We start from the raw sequence: 14,165 nt of genomic DNA, 5'->3' as shown, positions 1-14,165 counted from the left end.
GCTCTGTGTTGCGTTTGTTTATTTGGCCTTTAGGTAGTATCTAGCCATTGAGTCAAAAACTCATAAATAATGGACATGAAAGATACCCTCAAATTGTTCTTTACTGTTTCTTAATGAAATAGAATAGGGTATAACTACAATCAATAGTGGAATAATTTTGCTAGAAATCTACTTGCTATTTTTATATTATTTTTGGAAAACTTATTCTCCTGTTTGCTGAGAAAGAAGCCGGCAAGAATGCTGTAAAAATTGCCTAATTGAGAGTATTCTGGGCTCCATGATTTAGGTAAGAATCTGGATCTTTTAGTTTTGAATATTTGGTAGAAAGAAATGTCCTTGGGTCCAATTTAAAAATAAATTTTTTAAGTTGCTTTGTTGGTATTCATGTTATAGAGTAGAAAGGAAATTGGAAGGTTTCATGCTTCCTATGGTTAATTTCTTCATGCAAGATACTTTTTTTAATGCATATACAGTAAATTTCTGGTTTTCAATTGAGAAAATACTTCAAGTCCATCATAAAAATGTGTAGTTGACAAGAATAACTTTATTCCATCATCTCTGTGGGCTGGAATCTTCATGAAATATTTCAGAGATAGAAAATTTCATGGACTCAGGACTTGAAATTTCAATAGTACTTCAGTTTACCTAAGGAGCTTTTACTAGGGCCTAATTTAGGATTCTTTGGTCATTCCCCAGAGCAGTTTAATATGGCAACCCTATATCCTGTGGTGGGTCTTTCAGCATGGTAGGAGATTAATCTAAATCTTGTACCCTTGAAGCAAATATTTAGGTCACCTTGGTGCTTATTTCTTGAATATTGATATAAACAGTGACTAATATACAGATATTTTACACTCCCTTTTCAAAATGATATGCTGAGAAAATATAGCAAAACAGATTTTGGATTATTCTCTTCCATAAATCTTTAAAATATAAATGATGTTCATGCTTTGTAGTTCTAATCAGAGGTTAGTATGTTCACTGCCGTATTGAAAAACATTTTGAATCCTGTTGCTCCATAATTCTGATTAATATTTTATTAAACAAAACAGAGTTAGACTTTCTGTGTCCTCAGCATTAAGTACAGTTACCCTTATACCTTCCTGGTGGGAATGTAAAACGTGCAACTGCTTTGGAAAAGTTTGACAGTTTCTTAAAAGTTAAATGTAGAATTACCATCTGATCCAGCATCTCTGCTCTTTCATATATACTCAAGAGAGTTAAAAACATATATCCACACAAAAACTTTTACATAAATGTTCATAGCAGTGTTATTCATAGTAACCCCAAAGTGGAAACAACCCACATTTCCATCAACTGATGAACGTGTAAATAAAATGTGGTATATCTGTACCATGGAATATTATTTGGCAATAAAAAAATGAAACTTGAAAACATGCTAAGTGAAAGAAGCTAGTCATAAAAGGCCATGTATTTTATGATTCCATTTATATGAAATGTTCAGAATAGGCAAATTCATAGAGACATAGATTAGTGGTTGCCAGGGGCTGGGGGTAGGGGAAACGTAGAGTGACTGCTAATGTTATAGGGTTTCTTTTGGGGTGATTTAAATGTTCTGAAATTAGTTTGTGATGTTGGTTGCACAACCCTGTGAATACTCTTAAAAACCACTGACTAGGGACTTCCCTGGTGGTGCAATGGTTAAGAATCCACCTGCCAATGCAGGGGACATGGGTTTGAGCCCTGGTCCGGGAGGATCCCACATGCCGCAGAGCAACTAAGCCCGTGCACCACAACTGCTGAGCCCGCGTGCTGCAACTACTGAAACCTGCGCGCCTAGAGCCCATGCTCCGCAACAATAGAAGCTACCGCAATGAGAAGCCTGCACACCGCAACGAAGAGTAGCCCCTGCTTGCTGCAACTAGAGAAATGCCATGTGCAGCAATGAAGACCCAACGCAGCCAAAAATAAATTAATTAATTAAAAAAACAAAACAAAACAAAACCCACTGACTAGTGTTCATTAAGAGGGTAAGTTTTATAGTTTGTGAATTATATCTCAATAAAATTGTATAAAATTAAGTACAATTACATATGGGAGAAAACAGCTCATTATTTTGCTATATTTTATTGTTATATATGCTGTATTTTATTCTTTAAATTAAAAAAAATCCCCAATTAAATTTTCTCTTGCTTTAGAGAAACAACTCCTTTCCTGATGAGAATAACATTGCAAGGCTTCAGGAGGAACTCATTGCTGTGAAACTGAGAGAGGCAGAAGCTATTATGGGTTTAAAAGAACTTAGACAACAAGTCAAGGATTTAGAGGAACACTGGCAGGTATGTCAAAATATTTTGTGTGCTTTAAAAAAGAAAGGTAAAACCTGAATATCCATTTTGTGTGAATTTGAAGTAGTTAATGACCAACACTAGGATCTGAGTTTGAAGTGAGAAAGACCCTGTTTAATATACAGACCTGAGAGCTTTTATAAATTGAAAGTACCTTTAAGCTTTTTCTCCCTTTCTGATTCTTATAAGTAAATAAAAGATAAAATAGAGATCAAGTCATATTTTTGTTGTGTTGGTATACCATTGTGATTTGTGTAACTTTTTCTAAAGAACTAAAAGAAAATACTTCTTTATATAGTACTTATTTCTTCTCCTGTTGATATTAAATTCATTGGTCAGTATGAAACATCAGAAGGGTGACATCAATATAAATTTGTTTATGAATTTGTAACTTCTTTTGAAAATGGTTTTCCCACAAAATAAAACAGACATTTAGTTAGTTATATGCCCACAAATTTATTCACATATGAGGGAAACTATTGATAAGTAGCAAAAAAAAAAAAAAACAACCCAGAATCTATAAGACAGAAGGGAGAGAGGAAAGAAAAAAAAAACGACACATCTTTTCAGAATAGTGATCTTGGTATGAATTTGGGATGGGGGATGCATCTAGCAAAGACTGAAGTTATTCCTTTATGTTGCCATGGCTTTTTTTTTTTTTAAGAAGTATTAGGTGGCATTAGAAATTAGAAACAAATGAAACAAAACTGTCCTTCACCACAGATATTTTGAGAACACTGCTCTTCTAATATTGTTTCCTTAATTCATGAAGGGCCCAATTTTCCCCTTTTCTTGGGATTTCATTACAAAATAATGCAAAAATCTCTCAGAAAAAAAATTAGGGTGAAAAATGTATTCTTTACAATAATTAATCCACAATATAAAAAAAATTTGAACTATATCTGAGTTTATATCCCAGATCTGCCACTTACTGGCTGTGTGACCTTTCTGAAGTTACTTACTCACCATTTCCATTTTCTTACCTCTATATTGAAAATAATAGTGTTTAACTTTTAAGATTTTCTGGGGATTAAATAAAATGATTCATATAAAGTGCCTTATACAGTACTGGGCCTGAAATAAGTGCTTCGTTAAGTTGGCTCTTACTGTAATACTGGGAATATTTGTTGCGATCTAATTTTTTATATTTCAGCGCCACTTAGCTCGTACTACTGGGAGATGGAAAGACCCACCTAAGAAAAATGCTGTGAATGAGTTACAAGATGAACTGATGACCATTCGACTTAGAGAAGCTGAAACACAGGCAGAAATAAGAGAAATAAAACAAAGGATGATGGAAATGGAAACACAGGTATAATGGGAAAGCCTAATAGCTTTAAAAAATACTGTTAGCCCATTAAAAGTTTATGCACAAATTGTATCATCCTTAGAACAGAGCCAAAAGGTGGACATATGAAACTATCTAGACTGCAGTTTTCTAGCCCAGATAAAAAGGGCTAAAACTGTATTCCTTGACAGCGGAGATTTGATATCTTCTTTGGCTCTTTCAACAAAGTTTAAACAAGTCATAAAACTCTATATGACTTTGTTTCGTTGTTGTACAACCTGAAAGGGAATACTCATGTTGAGCAAAATTTCTTAACCTCAACAATATTAACATTTGGGACCAGTTAATTCTTTATTGTGAGACTGGGCTGTGCACTGTAGTATGTTTAGCAGCATCCCTGGCCTCTCTACGAACTACCGTATCCCTCTACCCTCTACTCAGTAGCACCACGCCCCTGCCACATTGTGATGGCCGAGAGCATCTCCACACATTGCCAAATGTCCCCTGGGGGGCAAAATTGCCCCTGGTTGAGAACCACTGATGTAGAATATAATGTGAATGATGCTTCCTAAAGTTGTGTAATGTGGTGACTCTGAGCAGTCATTTCCAAAATTACACTTCTTTCTTCTCAAGTCCCCTTTTCTCTAATAAATCTTATCTCAAATATGCTTGACTTAAGATCTGCAAAGTCCTTTTTATGTAATCCATTTACATTATAAAAGTACCTTTGGTACATTTGGTTTTTATGTGGCACATCTGTGTGGACTATATTCTTTATTCTCTGTAATGTTATTCAGTTTTCAAAATACTTATTCAGTCAGTAGGGGGCATAGTTAACTCATATATCATTCTGTATACTTACTGCAAAATGATTATCCCAAACACACTCATACATAGAGAGAACAAACTGATGTTCATCAGAGGGGAGAAGGATTGGGGTTGGGAGAAATAGGTAAAGGGGATTAAAAGGTACAAACTTCCAATTATAAAATAGTTTTCATGGGGATATAATATTCAGCATAGGGAATATTGTCAATAATATTGCAATAACTTTGGACAGTGATGTTATCAGACTTACTGTGGTGATCAATTTGCAATGTATATAAATGCCATACCATATGGCATTTATATGTCACTACGTTGTATACCTGTAACTAATATGTCAACTATGCCTCAATAAAAAAATTAAAAATACATAGAAGATATTAAAAAAAATGATTATCCCAACTTGAACATGGTAACGTGGATATGTAAATCCTTTAGATTAAATATATCTTGTTTGACATTGTTCAAAGTTATTTTCTTGTATTGTTCATTGTAATTAAAAATAACAGTAAGATTATGAAAAGTAGAAATCCAGCTTTGTGACGGTAAGTTTTATTTTTATAATCAGATTTTATCTCAGTATAGATATTAAAGATGCAAATACAACTTTTAAGCCAGTGTTCAGGATTTATTTCAGAGTGACTGTAGGTAAATGGATCAAACTCAGCAAATGTGGTTTTGGGAACTTGTGACTACAAAGCAGTATGCAGCCATCAAAGATCTTACACTTGAGAAATCAGGCGTGCACAAACTGTATTTAATATAAGTCACTGTATGAGATAATCAAGGTTAACTAAATTTACTGTGGTAACCATTTCGTAATATATGTAAGTCAAGTTATTATGCTGTACACCTTAGACTTACACAGTGCTATATGTTAATTATATCTCAGTACAACTGGAAGCAATATATAATTCAGAAATTTGTAAGTAGAGAGTTAGATAGAAATTTCTGTGGAGAATAGGACAGGACAGTTAATTCCAACTTGGTGGTTTGGAGAAAGGCTTCCTAAGGAATCTGTATTTTGCACTGTGCCTGACTAATGAGCGTGGCTCCTAAATGTCAGTGCATGTACTGGTGATGATCCATGAAGTTTTCTCATTGCAAAGTGAGGAAAATAAATACAGATAGTGTCGTGTGATGTTAATGCTGTATTAGTCATCTAAAGAATATTACATCAAACACCCATGTATCCAGCATCCAGATTAAGAGATAGGTCCTTGATGATACATGTAGCTCCAGTTCTTTCATTTTAATGACTTTTAGAAAAGTCCACCTGAGAAGCATACCTTGGTTTATGGAGCCACTTTCCTCTTCGTACCGATTTTTGCTATTACACACAGGGCTGCTCTGAGCATTCTTGCATGTTTTCTTGTGTATATCTCTAAGAATTTCTTTAGTACAGGGTTTCTTATCTTTTTTGTGTGCCATGAACCCCTTTGGCAGTCTGAAACCTATGGACCCCATCTCAAAATAATGTTTTTTAATGCATAAAATACATAGGATTCCAAAGAAAACCAGTTATATTGAGGTACAGTTATCAAAATGCTAAAGAACAAGTTTGTAATATGGAATGCAGACACAGAGACATACACAACATATTCCCATTGCAGGAATCAGGTTTTTCATAATTTAGATTTTTTTGTACCTAAATTAGATTGTACTATAATTTTCCTTGTGGGGGAGACTTTTATCTGGTTTTGGCACCAAGGTAAGCTGGGTGAATGAGTTGGGTTATATTTAACTTTTTCTGTTCTCGGAAGTTTTATGTAAGATTGAAATTACCCATTACTTGAATATTTGCTGGAATTCATTCCATTTTTTTTTTTTTTTTTTTTTTTTTTGGGCCAGGCGGTATGTGGGATCTTAGTTTCTCGACCAGGGATTGAACCTGTGCCCCCTCCAGTGGAAGCACGGATCACTGGACCACCAGGGAAGTCCCTGGAATTCATTCCTTTAAACAGTCTTATCTTTTTGTTTTGTTTTGTGGGTGTAATAATTATTGATCCTAGTTGTTGAAGGGTTATAGATCTTTTCAGGTTTTCTGTTTCTTCTTGAGTCTGGTGCTGTAAGAGGTGGTAAACTTCTTCCAGACTTTTTAAGAAAAGAAAGAAGGCACAAATAAACACTATTAGGAATGAGAAAAAGGGACATAAATATAGATCCAGTGAAAATATTTTTTAAAAACATGCTCTGAACAAGTTTAAGTGATACATTTGAAATTTGAGTATTTAGATGAAATGGGCAGTTTCCTAGGGAAATATAATTTGACTTGATGTGATTTTTGCTTTGTTTTTTTCTTGAGCTTCTGGGACCTGTGAATTTGTGACTGCCATGAAATTTGGAAATTTCTTGGTCATTATTTCATCACATATTTCTTCTCCCACACTCTCTTCTTCAGGGATTCCACTTACACTTATGTTAGATTGTTTGATGTTGTCCAGCAACTGTTGGATGCTCTATTCTTTTCCCTCCCATTATTTTTTCTCTTTGTATTTCAGTTTCTATTGACTGACATATTTCTCTTGATTTATCACTAAGTGTACTGATTCTTTCCTCCAATTTGTGAGTTGTCTGATGAGCTGTTGAAGGCATTCTTTACACCTGTTACTGTGTTTTTTACTTCTAGTATTTCTGTTTAATTCTTATAGTTTTCATTTCTTTGCTGATATTACCTATCTGATGTTGCATATTTTTCACCTTTCCCATAGAGCCCTTATTTTAAATTCCCTGTCAGATAATTTCAATATCTGTGTCATATATGAGGCTGGTTCTGTTGATTGCTTTGTCTCTTGGAAGTGTTTTTTCTTTTACCTTTTCCTATGCTGTGTAATTTTTTGTTGAAAACTAGTTGTGTATCTTGTGTAGAACAGTAGACTAAGGTAAATAGTTTCTTGCCTGGAAATGGGTACATCTTTCCTTCTTCTAGGTCTTTAATGTGGGGGATTTGAGTTAATATAGTCAGGAGTTGGGCTGGTTTGAGGTTTGTTGTTTCTGTGGTTACCCTCATTGCACCACGGGCTTCAAATTCCTCTAGCAATATCTTATTTTTAGATCAGGGGCTGGTTTGCCAAAGGGTTTTCTTAACATCTTTAGGTCTTCCCTTTGTACAGTGCTTCAGGGGAGGTCAGTCCCCAGCAGTATTCCACTGTTACTTGTTACAGGAAATGGAGGGTCAGAGAACACTTCTGCCCTATTGTTCTGATAAAGCCTTAGTCTTAGGCTGCATCATGTCCCTGGATCTGGGGTGTTTGGCCTCATTAGTGCTCCTGTCCTACCCCCAAGCTATAGTCCTGCCCCTTCCCCAGATGCACTGGTTTTCCCCGTGCCCCAGAGACAACAATATTTGTTGTCCTGCTCCAAGCAGATTAAACCTTTTGTTCTGTAGAGGAGATAAGCAAGGATTAGTGCCCCTCACATATCAGCTGCTTTCCCCCTCCCTGCGGCCTGTACCATGGAGATCTCTTTCTCAGGACTCTCACCAGTCTTTTTTGTGTGTACCTGTTGGGGTCCATGAGGGAAAAGTGTGTAAGAGTTTGTGCACTCTGTTCTCCCCACGGGCTCCACGCTCTCTAGCCAGCCCACACTTGAGCTCCACCAATTCAGTGTTTATTCTAGCTGAATTATTCTTAACAGCTTCTAGCAGCATCTGCCCTGTCTCTTAGATTTTGAGCTAGTTGGTTGTCCTGTGACCTCACCTCTCTGGGTTCAACATTAGTCATGAACTTAGAGTTTGGCTGGCTTTTTTTTTTTTTAATTCAAAAGGTGGAAGCAATGTTCTTTCTGATTCTCTACATCCCCAATCAGAAATCGAAAGTCTTTATTATGATGTATTTGAAATTATTTTATTTTGTATTCTGTTTCTTCTTTCTTTCCATGTGTTTTCTTCCTTTCTTGCTTTTTATTGGATTTAGTTTTTTCTTTCTCCTTCTATTAGTTTGACTTTTATAATTCCTTTTCTTTTTTATTAGTGTTTATTACCTGAAGAAAAAAAAATAGGAAGAAAATGCTTGCCTGACTGAACAAAGTCTAAAGTTAGTAATTATCTCTGTCATTCTTCCAAACTATATAAGGGCCTTAGAATAACTCATGTGTTCTTCTTACATCTTACGATTATTGTACTTTTTTTATATCTCCAAATTCCTAGGCATTATTATTGTTTTATGGAGTCAGTACTCCTGTGGCTTTGTCTACTTGCATGCCAATTTTTTGCTCTCTTCTTACTTTTATCACAGTTTCTTTCCAGTTTCGATCATGAGTTGTAAACTCTCTCACTTTCTTAAAATAAATGTACTTTTCTCTCACTCTTGTATGTTGTTAGCTGAGTATACTTTTATAGGATGAATTTTTTTTTAAGCACTACCAATTTTTCCTGTTGAGATGTCTGCTGGATATTTCACTTTCCGCCTTCACAGATACTCAGTTTTTCCCTTAATTTGCCTCTTCTTTTCTTCAGCATTTTGTAAGTTTTGTTATAATGTATTTTGATGAGGCTTTATTTATGTTGATATTTATCCTGTTTGGGACTAGTTGTGCTTCCTGAGCTGTAGATTCATATGTAGTAGTTGTTGTAAAAGATTCCCAGCTATTACCATCTTCTTAGGCCATCGTGTCTCACTTTTTTTTCTGCAACACCTGTTAGGTATATTTTATCCTGCAACACCTAATAGGTGTATTTTATACCCCCTTATTCTCTTTTCTGTGTCTCAACATCTTCTGGGACACTAATTGTTTCTTCAGTGTGTCTAATCTCCTGTTTAACCCTTATATTGAATTTTTAACAGCCCTGTCTGTTAATTTTAAAAATTATATTTGGTTATTTTTCAAATTTGCTGAATTTTTTTTGACAGTGACCTGTTCTTTGTTTATGTTTTTGCTTCCTCTTTTTATGTCTATGTCTAATAATTTTAAACATAAACTATTTTGTATAAAGTCCTTATGTGATTATTTTACTATCTAGAGTTCTTAAAAATCTATTCTTGCTATTTATTTATTTTTTTGTCTACCATTTCTCACTCATAGTCAATTCTTGGATTTTGTTTATGTGTGAGTGTTTTGTTTTGTAATTTTGGATCGTGGAATGGTATTCAGGGGTGTAGGGAGGAGTTTTGTCTGTGGGAATTCTTTGGAGCTTATGTTGAAGGTGTGTCCCTCTGAAGTGTAGTTATTTGTCTTAATGGTAGGAGGTAAGACAGTAAAAAGAGGTTGTGGAACATTCTGAATACAGTACTAAGAAGTTCACTCTTAATTTTGTAGACAGACAGTGTTCATTGATTGAAAGTGAGAAAGAAGGGGGTGACGTAGAGGATGGTCTTAGGAAGGAGGCATTTCTTCTGTGAGTCAGGAAGGTGAGTAGTGAAGATGAAGAAACCTGGAAGTGGTAGAAAGTTTTAGAGCTTAAATCTATTGGATGATCCAGATTTTAAAATTAAAACAGGAGGCAGGATCATTTTCATAGAGTGAGATAGAATAGGTTTAATAATAGTAACAACTGAGTATTTATTAAATGTCTTAAATTTCAGGCATTAGGTGAGAACTCCTTCCATAAACTCTTCTCACATAATTCTCAAAACACAGCCTTAAAAGACAAGCAGTAATATCTACGGTTCTATCAGTGTACTATAATTTGATGGCATTAGTTAACTTGACCAAAGTTGAAGAACGGTTAAATGAAGAGCCTAATTTTGCCTGTCTTTGGTTGTGAAAATCCATACTGTTTCTTTCAGGCCTCTAATAGAGTGATTTAGGGTTGAGAGAATTCAAGCTGGGTCAGGCCTGAATGTGAAAACTACCTCGTGTCAGTAAATTCAAGGTCTATAACAAGATCCTGTTGTACAGCACAGGGAACTATATTCAATATCCTGTAATAAACCATAATGGAAAAGAATATGAAAAAGAATACATATATAAAAAACTGAATCACTTTGCTGTACACCAGAAACTAAAACTACATTGTAAGTCAACTGTATACTTCAATAAAAATAAATAAATAAACGAAAGATCTATTTTTTTATCATGTCCTATATTTATAATACACTAAGCAGCTAGCATGTATTGAGTTCTTACTATATATTAAGCTCTGTTAACATGTATTATCTCATTTAATTCTAAAGACAACCAAATGAGAAATAGATAATATTTTTACATACATTTTTCAAATGAGGAAATAGAAACTAGGTATTAACTAGTTTGCTTACTCACCAAATAGCAAGCCAGAATTCAAAACCAGTCCATCCTCCGTAAAAACAGACTGTGCTATGTACATTTTAGGAATGTAGAGGTTCATGTGATACATTTTTTGACATCAGAAAGTTTACAGTCCAGTAAGTGGTGATGATACCTTTTGATCAGTCTGTGCTTTCTTTTGGGAACTGGAAAAGGGAGTTAAATTCATCGTATCACATCTATTTTATACCATATTGCCTATTTCAGAAATTAATACCTACAAGTTCTATGTAAACATCCTTATAGTTTATAGATACTTATTGTATAAATGGTAAATGGACCTCTAATGAGAATTTCTAATATGAACCTTATGCATCCTTTTGGATGACTTGATTCTTAAAGCAGTTTTATAATTTTTTTTACGTATTTAACTATTTGTTGAATAAAATAGGCCTGTAACTAATAATAATATTAAGAATATTGTTGAGGCATAATATGCATAGGTAGAAATTTATAAGTTTTTTCAGGCCTTTTATCTATACTCTGAGTATTTATATTTTTAATTATTAGAACCAGATCAATAGTAATCATCTTCGAAGAGCAGAACAAGAGGTGATCAATCTACAGGAGAAGGTGCAGTATCTTTCTGCACAGAACAAAGGACTACTTACCCAATTAAGTGAAGCAAAGCGCAAACAAGCAGAGATTGAATGCAAGGTAAATATATCATTTAGCAAGTTTGTGTTTTTGTCAATATAATAATACTTTTTTTGTTTTTGTCTCATCATTGAGTACGTTATCATAAAACCAAAAAAGAGCTAGTCTTATTTCCTACTTTTCCTGAACTTACTTTGGCAGTTGCTTTCAGGCCAGGTTAGCTCATCTTGCTCTGGGTGGATTTCAGGCAGGAAACTTCATTTTCAACCACTTGGTTAAATGCCAGTGCAGGAAATTAAGTTAACCAAGTGGTTGAAGATTGGTATCTCTTTTTACCCATAGTCCTTTAAAACCGAAGCTTTTAATGTCTCAACCAAAAAGATAGGTAATTTAGAAAGGTTGGGGCAACTCTGCTTTTATTGGTACCTTATTGGCGGGCTGTCAATATTGATATATGTTTTCTGGCTAGAGTAGAGAGCAAAAGAGGTGTGCGTGTACCAGTGGGTTGGGAAAACTGTACATTTCACATTGCTATTTTGATCAGTTTTTAAATTTTTTGTGAAGTGTTTAGATTCGTAAAACATGGAAAAGTTTTTGAATGCAAGTACGTTTTTTCCTTTAATGAATTTACAATATAATAATGGTGAGAGAGAAGGGGAGGTTGGGAAATGGGGTGGAAGGAGAGGGACTGTGTGTGTGTGTGTGTGTGAAATAACTAAAGAGAAGACTGTGGTGTGAACATTAGAATGGATTACTGAGGGCAAGTAATAGGATTTTAAAAATAAACTAGACATCCATCTTTCCATGGTAAGATAGTAGGAACGATGCCCTTTAAAGATTCCAGCCTTATTATTCTATGATAAGAAATAAGACTTTCAATGGCACATATAAAGCTGTAATTCCATCAACTTGTTCTGGTGTCATTAAAAACCAAGAGTGAAGCTTGAGTGGTTTATCAGTGTCACTGAAATCCAGAGATGAAATTACATCCTAATAAATATGCATGGCTCTTACAATTTACACTGACAGAAATCTGTAGGCAGTACTGAAGTTTGTACTGACATAAGAGTAGTCCCTCTTGAAGGATGTGACTAGGCTTTTATTTTTGGCCTCATCGTGCAGCTTGTGGGATCTTAGTTCCTGGACTAGGGATTGAACCTGGGCCACAGCAGTGAAAGCGCCAAGTCCTAACCACTGGACTGCCAGGGAATTCCCTAGACTAATTTAAAAATAAAATGATGTGACATGAGGTTACATCAATTTGATTTATCATACTAATATCTGTTTGAGTTTTTTGGTGCTATAGTGTCTGTGCTGACTTACTTTTACTAAAGAATTAAATTTAGTCTTTTATTATTGGTATAAGTTTTCCTTTAAACATGTTGTTAACACTGTTACTGGATTTAATATTGCTTCTCAAATGCCTTAGCACCTTTTAATCAAAATAAAGTATTCTTTGGAAATAAATATTTGGGGAGTTTGCTGATGAAAATAATTGTTTTCTTTGAATTTATCTGAATAATGGGCTCAGATTCCGAATTTTCAGAACCGATAATGAGATTTTATTTAATTTTAACTTTTCATTAATACCTTTGTAAAGTATGTTACAGATGCTGACTCTGAGACCTCCCCCATGTTTAAGGTGTATATTGATTTATTCAATCTTTTTCATGCCTTTTGCAGATTTCAAGAATGATCAGTGTTAATTGTCACCCTAGCATCTAGTACATTCTGGTTAAGTGTACGTATTTTACTTTGTCATGTTGGAACAATTCAGCAACAAACCTAACTTTTTCAAGGGAGCTAGTCCTTCAGTTGTATAAATCTGATTCATTTTCATTTAGTTTTATATGATTATAGCTTATGATTTGCTGATAAGTAATTATTAAAGCTCATGTTATTTTCATTGATGTAAAATATGTCAGGATACTGTTTTTAATATTAGTGTTATTTTCCCTCTATAACTGAATTTGAATGTTCGCACTTAAAGATGAAACAGTACAAGTCTAAGACCCCCAATACGAAAATGCAAAACACTGAAACCTAAACTTTTTCATAAATTTCACACAAATCCATTTGGAAGCAAAACCACATTTGAATTAATTTACAGCCATTTATAATTTTTATTTATCCCACTTGGTGTGGGTATTTATACTTCACTGCTTCATTGTGTTAAGCATTGAGCATACTCTTTCATTATGGATGCTGCCTCAGATCCCACTGGAGAGTACTAATGTTTGGTTTATGCACCTTACTACTCTTAGAAAGTCTAAAAAATCTGAAATTCCGTAACACACCTGGCCCTCAGGATTTCAGTAATAAGATTGTAGGATTCCTACATAAATCTGAATTTGAAGATTATAGAAAGATTTTATATTCTCTATTCATATACAAACTTATAAAACTGTGTAATAAATAATGTTAAGTGAGGAAAGCTGAGCAAAGTATTATACTATGATTATAATATTGTGCATATATGGAATAATGATAGGAAGAAAAAAAGAAGAAATTAAACCTCTTGCTTATATTTCATATACATTTTATTTGCTTATTTATTTTTTAAATATTTATTTATTTGGCTGCGTCGGGTCTTCGTTGCGGCACACGGGGTCTTCGCTGCCGCACGCGGGATCTTCGTTGCGGCATGCGGGCTCTTTGGTTGCAGCATGTGGGATCTAGTTCCCTGACCAGGGTTCGAACCTGGGCCCCCTGCATTGGGAGCATGGAGTCTTAGCCACTGGACCACCAGGGAAGTCCCTCATATAAATTTTAGTAGCTTAATACTTACACATTTTTTCATAATGCTTTGATATTTTTAAACTAAATATAAATGAAAGCATTCCCCTTTTGTTCTTTTACTGACCCTACCACATACCCTTTTATTTTTTTCCCAGGTAACTGCTTTTATTATTTTCTGGTAA

The 14,165-nt window shown here is 34.5% G+C and overlaps 1 protein-coding gene across 11 annotated transcripts in view; it reads left to right on the top strand.

Annotated features, from left to right (window-relative positions):
• Positions 1-14,165, top strand: part of EVI5 (ecotropic viral integration site 5) — a 227,345-nt gene that overhangs the window by 146,936 nt on the left and 66,244 nt on the right. For 9 of the 11 annotated variants that reach the window (XR_005019724.1, XM_036850955.1, XM_036850951.1 and 6 more), the window contains 3 exons: positions 2,160-2,300; positions 3,463-3,621; positions 11,158-11,304. Coding sequence is in view for 10 of the 11 variants with exons in the window: in XM_036850955.1 (XP_036706850.1) it covers positions 2,160-2,300; positions 3,463-3,621; positions 11,158-11,304 (447 nt within the window). In the remaining variant the exon portion in view is untranslated. Of the gene's footprint in view, positions 1-2,159; positions 2,301-3,462; positions 3,622-11,157; positions 11,305-12,927; positions 12,986-14,165 lie in introns of those variants that run through there. The other 2 variants (XM_036851032.1, XM_036850975.1) reach the window with 2 other exon arrangements.

This window comes from Balaenoptera musculus, chromosome 1 (assembly GCF_009873245.2).
Source record: "Balaenoptera musculus isolate JJ_BM4_2016_0621 chromosome 1, mBalMus1.pri.v3, whole genome shotgun sequence".
NCBI classification, from domain to species: domain Eukaryota; kingdom Metazoa; phylum Chordata; class Mammalia; order Artiodactyla; family Balaenopteridae; genus Balaenoptera; species Balaenoptera musculus.
The sequence above is the reverse complement of the archived record's forward strand: the minus strand, read 5'-3'. Positions and strand labels throughout refer to the sequence as shown.